This window comes from Aphidius gifuensis, linkage group LG6 (genome assembly GCF_014905175.1).
Source record: "Aphidius gifuensis isolate YNYX2018 linkage group LG6, ASM1490517v1, whole genome shotgun sequence".
Taxonomy (NCBI): domain Eukaryota; kingdom Metazoa; phylum Arthropoda; class Insecta; order Hymenoptera; family Braconidae; genus Aphidius; species Aphidius gifuensis.
Genome location: NC_057793.1, coordinates 10,959,848 through 10,972,864, shown reverse-complemented (window position 1 = coordinate 10,972,864; position 13,017 = coordinate 10,959,848). Strand labels below are relative to the sequence as shown.

General features: G+C 26.7%; 1 protein-coding gene across 2 annotated transcripts in view; it reads left to right on the top strand.

The window, feature by feature from the left end:
* Positions 1–13,017, top strand: part of LOC122859464 (cytoplasmic polyadenylation element-binding protein 2-like) — a 67,885-nt gene that overhangs the window by 6,447 nt on the left and 48,421 nt on the right. For both annotated transcript variants that reach the window (XM_044163066.1, XM_044163067.1), the window contains exon 2: positions 9,466–9,577. In XM_044163066.1, the coding sequence (XP_044019001.1) occupies positions 9,466–9,577 (112 nt within the window). The remainder of the gene's footprint in view (positions 1–9,465; positions 9,578–13,017) is intronic.

Here is a 13,017-nt window from a genome sequence, read left to right as displayed (position 1 = left end):
TAAACGGTGATGAAATTCGCCAGTTTTATAACTTTTTTGTTTTTAAATCAAAATCAAAAATATTGATTATTTCATTACGTGATAAGTAAAATATTTTATTATTTTTATTATCACTTTTTTATAATAGTAATAATTTAAATTTTATCAGTAAATAGAGTATGATAGTTAAAAAAAAATTTTATTGTATCTACTTGTTTATCATGTTTGTTTGTCATTAATATATTTTTATTGATACAATCGTTAAATGAAAAAAACAATTCTAAGCTATTTAAATTTTAATATGAAAAAAAATTCGAATAAATTAAAAGATAGTAAAAGTGTGATTTGTTTATATTACTAAATAATGTTGAAAAAAATATTAAGTGAATGTTGAGGTAAATTTGATTTTGTGGTCAATAGCTGTCATGTTGCGTGAATGACTCATCTAGGGTTGTATAGTTTATATTACACAAATGAAAAGAGAGAATGCGTAACAAGATACGACATCATAAGCTCTTTCATTCGTATATATACGTGTATTTATATATATGAATATAATTATATTTGAATGTATAGAAAGCTCGTGCTGAAATTAGAGATACAAACGAGAACGCATCGTTTCGGTCAAGATACTAACTTTGTCTGTCTGTCTTCCATTGCTAAACCCACGATAAATTTCTATTCCTAGACTCACTCAAATCATTTTCATTCGTACATCATTTTTTTTTTTTTTTTTTTTTTTTCAAGAACCAACCTAAATAAATGAAAAGATAATATTCGTATTAAAAAAAAGCTCACCTCAGCGTCGTTTTATTTATATTTTCTTTTGTCATTCATTTTTTTTTTTTTTGTTAATAAATCAATATATACATAATATTAAGATAATTTTGTATACATGTCTTAACGGGTATTGAAAGCATTATCATGTGAATTTTTACGGCTTATCATATTGTTCTTAAAAAAGTTATTTATAATTTTAAAAAAAAAATGCAAATTCACCTTGACGCATTAAAAAGATTTTTTTTTTTTAAATATCATTTTATTAAATAATATATTACTGTATTTTTTTTCTTCTTTTATATTAAGTTGAAAATAATTTTATGATAATATAATTGAAGAGTTGGTTAAATCTAATTCAGTGGCTACTCGACCTGCTTGACAATTTCTGGCTCATCCAAAGTATGTATTGCATTTGTGTGTTTCAGTGTATATGACGTCGACGTCGACAATCTCATTGGTGATAAATATAGGTCGCAAGTACAATCGCACACTGAAATGAGAATACAAATAAAATTTAAAAAAAAAAAATCAATATAGATTTTAGAATTAAAATATATTATTAAATTGATGGTTGTAAATCATTCAGTATAGAAAAACGAAAAATACAAAAAAATTATTTAAAAAAAAATTTGAATGCAACTAGGTCACTCTAAAAAAAAAAGAAGAATACATATATATTTGCAATGGTGAAGACGTACTATAACGTATACTTTACACTTACAATAATCAAATTTTTATTCTACGAATACTGCAGTTATTACTTGAAGGTTTTACATAATAGAATGACTAGAATTATCAGCGAAGGTAGTCAAAGTTTTACAATGCACATGAAGGCTATATGAATCAACCAATTTAATTTACAATACATTAGAATGTATCACTAATTTAAATAATACATATTAATATTTTAAACTTTTATTTATTTATTTTTTTCCCTTGTGATAGTTATCAGATATTTTACGAGAAAGCTAATCAATATAGTATTATATATAGTTTATACAGCTAAAAAAATGTGGGTCACGAACTTGACGACCCTCGGTTGCAAGCAAGAATAAACGGGTGCATATAAATATATATAGATAAACCATGACAACACAACCCAGAAACTACCCCTGGGTAAAAATAATTTTTCCAATTTACTCTGTTGTTTTGTTGAATTTTCTCCAATTTTCTGTGAATTAAAAAAAAACTCGGAGAAGTAAATAGGAGGAATCATTTTTTCAATATACAAAATACTCTTTGATTGTTATTTTAAAATGATTAAATATTTATATGGAATTTAATTATATTTTTACAAATTTTATAAAGATTTAATTTTTTTTTTATTTCTAAAAAACTTATATTTTTTTTTTCCTCTGAATAGCATGAAATGAATTTATATAATGTAGATATAATAAATTTAAATTTAACTCGCTATGTTTTATTAGGTTTAGAAGAATAAAAAAAAAATAAATAAATAATTTTCTTTGTATAGTCAAATGTGAACTAAGTATAACGCGAGACTCTGAAAAGTTTTGTCGACAGTTCGTGTTGGCAGCAGCAAACCAGGCTTTTGCCTGGGGTCGCTCGATATTGATTCAATGTGACGTTGCAACCACGTATTTACACCAACCACCCAAGCTTTTATGTAGACCCCTTTTTTTTATATACATTACTATAGCAATTTTTTCTTTTAAAAAATCCAAATGGCCTAAATATTTCATTTCACAATTTAAAAAATAATATAATGAAATATTTTTTATATTAATCTATATAAAACCAGTTAACTATATAAAATAAATGAGTTAATTTTAAATTTTAAATATATAATTTATAAATTTAAAAATTTCTTTTTTTCTCTTATAATTTATCGATAAGTTTAAATTTTTTATTTGTCGCTAAAAATGAAGATAGTCGGATAGTCAAGTGAATACATTTGTAAAAATTATTTATGAATGAATAGTATATTGACTACGTTTTAAGTGCACAATCAATCATTTAATATCAATATATGAATAATGTGCGATAAAAATAAACCTTGGTATAATTTTTTTTCTAAAAATATAAAATATATATAAAAATACCTGTTTTTGTCTTTTGACTTGCGTAGTTCATGTTAACTTTCCACTACGACTTGAAATTTTTGTTATTTAAATAAAAAAATTTTTAATGAGAGATGACTCTCTTAATAATTTATATTTTTTGATAAAATAACAATTATATAAACTGTCATTTAGATAAGACAAAAATATTGAATTATTTTTTTTATTAAAAAATGTTTTTATTGAAATATATAATAAATTCTAAAAAATCAAAAATATAATTTTTTTTTCATTAAAAAATTTTTAATACTCTGGCAGAAAAATTGCACAAGTTATTAAATATTTTTTTAATAATAATTAAAATTCACGTTTAAAAATATTGTTAACACTCTCATACTGGTTAGAATTAGTTGCACACTTCAACTTGAAACTTGATTAAAAAAATAATTAATTAATTTTACGACAAAATTTTATAAGGTGTAAATATTAGAAAAAATAATAATTAATAATACATGCAGCGCCTGATTTTTTATTCAATTAACCTGATGACTTTATGGTTTAAAAGTAGAGTTGGGATTATCCCTAAAACCATGCATTTAAATTAAAATGAATATGTGGAAGGGATATGCAACCCTCACTATGTACATCTGCCCTACTGATTAGTTTATTAGCTTTTATCATGTACATATATCCTGCTCAGCTGTTACAATACAGAGTGCAGAAGTACCAGCATTGCATCCATATCTGAGATACAACAAGAAAGCCAAAAAGATGGTAAATGAAAATGCACAATAAAAATAGTAAAAAAAATATATAGAACAAAGCACTACTAACTTGATAAATGAAAATGTTCGTCTGAATTTTATGAATCATTTTTCTATTTATTTTTATTTTTTACGAAAATTGTAAATACTTGATCATTAAAAAAAAAAAGTTTAAATTGATATGGTAAAGCTGTTTGAAGAAATTAACAACTCTCGAGTGTTTAGAACAGAGATATACAGATATAATATCAGGAAGATGTAGTGTTTTTCTTTAGGCGATATTATTTATATTTTCCATCGGATTTATCATGTCAAATTTTCAGTGTAAGCTTGACCAAGAAAACCCTAATTCGAGCCTGACTTCGATTTCAAAATTTTGGTTTGAAATCATATTGTTATTTAAAATTTCCATCTGACATTAGCTTGTTTCTTTTGCCACCAATCAAGGAGGCATTAAGCATGCTTTGTATTTTCCCACGTCATCATATCTGGATTCAGACTTGACTTAGGTGTATTGGTGACGAGCAAAAACAAGGTATGAGTTGTTTATTTTTGATTGGCCGGTGCTTTGTGACAGTGAGTCATCTATGTCGTTATTTATTATATTGAGGTTATAAACGTGGTTGAAATTGAAAAAAAATAAGTGGTTCTGTTAGCAAACATACTACGAAAAATCGCTGTAATAATTAATTTAAGAATATAATATTCGCATAAATAGAAATACCACGGACTCTTCATTGATCATGATGCATGTTTTTTATTCAATAAAAATGATGATCAAAAAAATAACATAACTTGGTATGAAAATGCGTCAATCAATCCGAAGCACACATTACTTTTTAAATTAATTAGTCTTCATGTCAACAAAAAATCATCAAACGAAGTTTTAATTTCTATTTCATTTTTACATTAATTTACTACAAGTATCTCTTTTGATATAACAATAATTGTCAAATCAAAATTAAATTAATAAGTAGTGTATCAAATAATTTTGATTTATGCCATAACAAGAAAATAAATTAGCTCTCAAACGTTTTTTTATAAAATAAACTGCGTTTGCGCGGAATTTTAACCAATGAAATATCGGCAACTCGCACCTTGTCCCCACCGCAAAGTCCTTCTCTCTTCCCCTGGCTGGAAACTTTACGTTTTTTTTTTTTTTATGTTATGTTATAAATGTAGGTCTCGTTATAAGATTAGCTCGTTGTTCGTTGGTTTGTATCCCACCCGATGCATTATAAGTTTTCAGCTGTTTTATTTTATAAATTTTTCAGGGGCCAAAATATTTAAATCATCCCCTTCATTATCTTCAATGCAGCAAATAAATACGATACTTAACGTGATCTATATTAAACCAACTGACTTGATCTGCATCTAACCTCTAAAAAATGCATTTAATCTAGATCCGTTTTAAATTTTGATTTAAATTCGAACAATTCTGATCCATCTGGGATAACAAAGTCAAAGATTGTTTATGAAATTTTAATCGTTTCTTTATGTTTGAAATTTGCGAGAACGTCTGATAAAAAATCCCTCTGATCAATTTAATTAGATACTCAAAACGAATTCTGCAGAAAAAAGAACCTTGTGCGTGAAAAAAAGTTTACAATTTCAACATTGAGATTGAATTCAGCAATTCCAAGTTCAGTCACGAAGTCTGAAGGTATGATGTTGAATCTGTTAAAAATTCTTTTCAGTGTAACCAGGCTGAATCCTTCATTTATATATACGTTTTGAACAAATAGACAACAATCTGTATTATACACGGATTTTTTTATTTTTGAAATTGTAAGTAGTGCCATCTTGTGATGACAAACGAATCATAAATAATCAATGTCATTTAAAAACAAATAAATTAAAAACATACTTTATTTTCAATATATTTAATTAAACATCGAGGGTTAATCGGTTAGTTTAAATTTAAATTATTAAATTTATAAAACTATAACTATTTTTAATTTTTTTTCATGGTCACAAGGTGGCGCTATTTTTAAATTCAAAAATAAAAAAATATAAATTCTATTTTTTAGAAAAAAACATTGTTTAATAAAAAAAAATTATTACTTTATTTGCCTTTTTTTTCTGCAAATGAAAAAATTAATTTTTCTATCAAAATCAATGGTTTCTTTTGATACTTAAAAATTTCATGAAATGAAAACTCTGTAAAAGTTTGTTTTTCCCATCTTGAAGGTTGATGGGGCAATGGATCGATAATGCTTACAGCAATATTTTTTTTATATTTTCATTCCTATCGTTATACAATTTATATTTCTCGTTTAAAAAAAAATTATTTTTCCTTCCTCAGTAAAATATTTTTAAAAAATAAATATAATTATTTTGAATATCATATTTCTTCGAGCTAATTTTGAACTCATCACTCTAAACTTTTTTTTTTTTTTTTTGACAATTCCAAATCGTTTATTGTAAAATAACGTACAAAGTTTTTAATAATCACTTACAGTGCATTTTAAAAACAGACGCCAGACATATACTCTCACATCAACAATCGACATGAGTAGACTCAACGAAATACAGTGAATACTAGATGTTATGAAAAAACAGTCTCTTTCAATTATCACTCTTTATGAGGACGAAATTTGAGTGATTTTTTGTTTCCATATTCGTATGTGTTACAAAGTCTCTCTAGTCGCACTTACTCCCTTGTGTTTATATTGTTACTTTTTTCACCCTAGCCAGACACTCCAGGTTTATTATTATTATTATATTATTATTATCATTTTTATAATTATTATTATTTTAGATCTATTTTAATTTTTTTCTTTTTCGCTCTTTTGTTTATTTGTTTATTATAAAAAACACTTTTTTTAAATTATATTTTCCAAGATTGTTTCAATTCAAATTGTTATTTATTTTTCTTTCTTTACAACTATTTTCATCATGATTTATTTTATTTTTTTTTTCATCTTTACATTCTTATTATCTCGAACAATCTTTTTTTGATTCTCAACGTGTTTTTTTTTTATGTTTACTGAAGCATCTATCTGATATTTTACTGAATAATTATTTACTTACATCTTTATATGAAACATATTGAAATAGTTATTCTATAATGTAAATTTTTTTATATTGTGTATCTATCAGTAGCTCGTAGGTTTTATTATTCATAATAATATTTATTAAATAAATACGACTGATTTTTTATCAGATAAAATGATGTTTATCTGAAATAGCAGCATCTAAGTTGCAGCATTAAATAACAAGTCGATATATTCGCCGGGCAAGATATCAAATGTGCGCAGGATCGTTACATATATGTGTATGTATGTATATGCAGGTGCAATGCACACAAATACATAGTGACACCAGATGGGGTTGTTTGGATGAGCAGAAGTAGCCGGGTTTGCAATGGGATGCTGTTGCTTTTTACGATTTGCAAAGTTAGAAGTAGGTCAACTTTTTGCACACGCGCTCATTGATACTTCTGCTGCTCGACCTCGAGATCATCATTAAAATCATTACACACAAAACTATTCGAAATCGTTTCTACTTTCATTTATTTTATCCTCCAAGAAAAACATGGTGGTGTCGTCTTACAGTATTATGTATACAAAAAAAATTCTGATGAGCTTTTTTTTTTTTTTTTTTTTTTCGATTACATAAAATTATAAAATTATTATTCACAATGATTACCATGATAATCTCCGGCAATAATTTTTCTTGCAGACATGTTAAATTTTTTTACTCGTAAAACTTGAATCCTAATGGCTTTATTTTTTAGTATTATTTTTTGTCAAGTATCAAAGAAAATTAATAATAAACAATGAAACTTTTGATGTGGTTAAAAATCATAAATCCGAATTTTTCTATTATTTTTTTATTTGGCTTCTAAAATAAAAAAAGGTCTTATGAAAAAACTAAAGTTAATAATATTGCATAGATGATATGGTTTTGGATATACTTTTAAATCAAGCCAGATGACCTGAAGATCTTACGTATATAGATTAATCACGAACATGCATGATAAGCAATGGTGATGTAGTAGAACTAATAATGGACCAACTACCAAGCAAGATTTTCAGATAATTAGATTGACTCGTTTTCCAAGTAAATGCAATTTTCAACTCAAAAATTTTTGTTCGGATTACTGCAGAGATACCTTGAGAAAGAAAAATGTTAAATTGTAAATTAACCAATTCTAGTTTAAAAGATTGTAAAATAACTAAAAACAAATACTATGAATTAGATTATTGAAATAAATGATGAACAAAAATATTTAAAGAAAATGAACCACTTGAAAATCTATAAAAATTGACAAATGAAACTTTTGTCATTTCAGAAAGTTGAGGATTTTAATTGCAGAGATGTTTTTCAATAGAGAGGTGAAAATAGGAAAAAGACAAATTATGTGATTGTGAGAGGATGGCGCTGGGGTGGAGCTTGCACGGGAGTTTTGCTGTCGACGCCCTGCCTGCCCGACGTTTCCTGGTTTTCCCTATATTGATTTTCTAGCGCGCTTGGTATGCTCAGAAATATAGATATAAAATAGTGTATCTCTTTTTCTCTCAAAAGCATGAACGAGGACAGCTACACCGTCATTAACGATAAACCCTGGTATATTCTCTCCCGGTTCTCGGCTGGTGCTGGTGCTGCTACTTCCACTGCTACTGCTACTGCTATATACTGTTTGCTCTGCTACTAGGTATATATAGCGTTGGCGTATGAAAGATAAATGCAAACTCTAGTGATTTAGGACGGGGGAGCTTTCTCTTCTCATTTCATCGCTTCATACTTCACTTCACTTTACTTTACTTTACCTTCTTCAGCATGATGGTGGCAAAGAATATAGGTATATGTCAAACGAACCGGGTCGACATAGGTAGTAAAGAAAAAAAAAAAGCCCGAGTGAAAAAACTTGACATAAGATGAATTTTTTTTAAAAACAAAATATCAATTTCTAATATACGAACACTGTTAAACATTTTCACTGGGTTTTTACCTGAAAACGATTTAAAAATATTTTGGAATAATTAGAATAAAAGTTTTGTAAAAATTTACGATTGCAACTCAATTTTTGGAAATGTATACATGCATATCCATGCGTGCACTCTAATTCCAAATGATTCCAAAAAGTTTTCTTAAGAATCTATTGGAAAAATAAAAACTTTTTTTACGTTGTTCCTAAATTTATATATATTGAAAAATTACAATATTTTTCAGCAAGTAAACAAAAGTTTTTTTTTGCTCGCTCTAAATGTCCTAGTATCATTTTTAAACCGATCAATGATTTCATAAATCTTTCAGTTTTATGCAGTTGTTTTTTTTTTTTTTTTTACTTGCATAGAACATTTTTCTATTTTGTGCAAGGAGAAAAAATAATAGTCGAGGAACCCTTATTTTAGTGTATATAATTTGTATGTTGCCTAAACAGGGTCATTGCACCCAAAACCCAAGAAAAAAAAATTTTCAAATAGTTGGAAGGGAAAATTTAATGTGTGCCGTATAAAATAGTGGTCGAATTTTCTCCATATGCATGTTTACTTGCATAAATGGGGTGAGGGAGAAAATTTAACGTAGCAGGGTGATATTCTTATTTTTCGAAGTATCAAGGGCTTCATTTTTTTGAAGGGTTTCCCCTCTCAATGTGGGGATAGCTGTCTTCATACGGTGACTAGATATTTTTCGATTTGTTATATCATTGAGTCAATCTTAAATTCAACCAAAAAATAAAATGAATATTATGTTATATAAGTTTATATATACAAAAATATTTTTATATTTGTTTTTAGTATTTTTAAACCTAAATTCAAAACAATAGTAAATAAAAGTTTTCTTTTAAAAATTAAAATTAAGTTTAAAAAATGACTATGCAATATGTGCTCGATTTAATGTGCATTTATTGAATTAAAATTAACTTTTTTTTTTTAAATTTATATATAAAAACTTTATAATTTTTTTTTCAGGAACGCATGGTTGGAAATGGAAATTCTCCACTGGAAAATATGCGAACTCTCGAACATTATTTGAGTGATATAATGCGGGCAGGTGCTACTGAAACCCCAGAACATATGAAGGGTAAGTTTTAAAAACAAAATTATATTTTTTGAATTTCGTCAAACAAAAGGGTAGATTTTCAATGATTATACATATGTTCATTCGACATTTACTGTTATTTTCTATACAGTGATATGTCAACTTTTAATATGAACCCTTAGCCTAGTTTCACTGGAGATTTATATTTCTATATATTTATTTTTACTTCTTAATGAATATTTGATTAATTTATTTGTAGCGGTGATAAGAAAATTATAAATTCTAGAACGGTTTTCAGGCAACGTTATACAAATACTGATGTTCAGAATAATAACTTCGAATATATTGAAACACTTGTAATTGATTTATAGTGAGTGTCATTTTGTACAATATCAATTATTTTATTCGTTGATAAAATGTTTTCTTTTTTTTATCCATTACAAACCAAGTATTGTATAATAGTTACAACAATTTATTTTCACTGTATTATTCATTGCAAAGATCTGGTCATTCATTACATATCCGAAACCAAGTTTTGAAAGATTTTTGTTTTTTGGCAATTCTCAAGTCATCCTCCAGGACTTGGCTAGTAATGACAAACATGCTCCAAGCTGTTATAAACATTCAAGGCTCTGCCAATTCTTGGCTTGGCTACCCCTCAAATGTGAAACACATTTTAATGTTTGATGCACCATAAATCTGCCAATGATTCGGTGATAAATTGTGAAAAGAACAATCTGACATCGTCGAATAGTACTAGTTGTTCTTCACCCAGCAATGAGTCTAAGAAACTTTGAATTTCGTTGCAAACTATAAAGGATGTCCATTAATCACTTGTACTTTTTTTTATTTTCATTTTTATCTACTTATCGATTAAATTTCCAAATATTAGTCATACTCCATATTTCAAACATAAATTTTTCTAACGCTTGGAATTAAAAATATTATTTATAATTATACAGCGTTGTATATATTAATATTATTTTTTAATAATTTTTATCTATTAATAATTCAGATATATACCTGGATAAATTTATCATGATAAAATAAATGTTCTAGGGTGTTTTTTTTTCGTCTTATATAACTATCCTGAAACAAATCAGATCTTGCAAAAAAAAAAAAAATTTCTTTGCTTTATTATTCAACCCTCTAAGTTTGAGGGGTCTTACACTGAGAAAAAAAAATAACAATTTTTACTATGCTAGCAGGGTAATCGTCGGGTAAAACTCGATTTTGGGATTTTTTCATGTTCTGATATATAAAAATTATTGTTTAGATTATATAAATTACTTTGCAGCACAGTAAAAATTGGGATATGCCAGGGTAGTATTTATTGGTATAACAAATATTGATAAGCTTAATACAATTATTACAGTTTTATTCAAATAAAATACTGAGCTTTGGATAATTTTTATTGTGCTGAACACTAAACATTACTCTGCAGCATGGTAAAATTCAACCCTCGGTAATCTTCGGCGCTGTTCGATAATTATCGTGTCAGGCTTTTGTTATTTTTGTTATTGTGAGACGCACATTTAGGTATTTGTACGTCCAACGGTCTAACGGCCTCCGTAATTATACATAATATTGATATTAATTAATTCAAGTGAATAAAAAAGTGCAGTTATCTAAGAAAAATCTACGACTTAATTTGAGTACTTTTACTCGCTAATTATTTATAGATATCACTAGTGAAATGGAAGTGTGAACATAATTTGTGTGCAGTTTTCATTTGTTTATCGTGAATTTGATAGCAGTGAGGATGGTCTCAATTTTTATATTATAAACAATATTTTAATGGAAACATCCACACAATATTATTTTATAACAAATGATTTATTAGATGTATTTTTAAATGAACACACCGAGCATTATGAAGTTAATAAAAAATTTTGTCGTGAAAAATTTAGATTTGAATAAAATATATAATTATAAGTTAACATATATAACACAAACACCAAATACAGAATTTATTGTTAAAAATTGGATATAAAAAAAAATACATTAAATAAAAATTTTATTTTGAGTATCGTTATTTAATTTCCCTTTCATTTATTTTTTAAGCAATATTTAAAAAAAGATAATATATTTGGAATTTTTATTAATTCAAATAATAAAAATTGTTGGTAATACATCAAACTTTACTTATCGACACTATATTTTTTAGTGTGTATGTATAGTTAAAATTACTGTGCTTGGCATGGTAATTTTTGTCCAGCCGAAATACAAAATTAAATGGCACGAAGGGTAAAAATTATTGTTCCCATTGTAATATATGTTAAACTTACAAAATACCCGGCCTTTACTACGCAGCACAGTAATTTTTATTTGATTTTAGTTGTAAAAATTGTTATTTTTTTTTCTCAGTGTACGTCTGAGATGCAGGTGTCCGTTACGAAGTGGTGCCAGCCAGATTGTTATTATCGATCTTTTCGTCAATATAACCCCTTGCTTTAACTTCATTGGCTCCCTCAGATTCGATTACATTTGCAATTTCCGGAACTCCTGATCATCTAAGTAACTTAAAAAGATAGTTTAAATCGATAAAAAAAAAAAAAATGGTTATCAAAAACGAATAAGTGGTTTCTACACGGAGAGAAATCCACATCAAATATTACTGTAGTAGTTTAGTAAAAATCATAGCCGACGTCATTTTAGCGACTAATTCTCACTTATTATAATAATTATTATTGCATTTTATCTAAATTTTAACTGTATTTTACAGGAATATTTAAAGTCTTGAATTAATAGTATACTTTATGATAAATATTACTGAAGTTTACAACTGCTCTCGATAAAAACGCATTGCGGTGAAGCACATGATAATTATATAAAGGTTTTTTTTTCTTTTTTTGAAATTAATAAACACGTGATATCTTCATTTTGATATCTAAAACAATGAGTTCTTATTAAATTTTTTTTTGTTTTTTTTTTTTGCTTGAGTCTAATTTTTTAGTCTAATAATTTCCTCCACAATTTCGAAGTGGGAAAGAATTTTTTTACTTTTTGGCACCGTTCCCCAAAAAGTTGTTGTCCACCAATTTCGATGTACAAAGCGCCATCTTACAATAAACAATAACGAGTAAAACTAAGTACTTCTCACCTTCATATGATTTCTCGTTTAACTCAACATCATCTTCGCACGTACGATCAAAACTTTCCTCCACACTTGTACAATAATGATCTACGATTTTCACACTATAGATACATGATATACTATTTTCACACAATTCCCAAGACAAACTGAAGACTCGATCTTGACTATTCAGCTATATGTAAGGCATCATCTTTGTTTTTCACTTTTTTAAAACTCAATTTTGTCAGAATTTCATATGATATTTAGAGAAATATTATAATGCTATGATGATAATATTTCTTCAGATGATTTTATATTTATTATTTGATATTTCAATTTAGCTGTTTTCTTGAAAATGAAATCATTCTTTCGAACGTTTTTATAGATAATTTAATTATCAAATTAA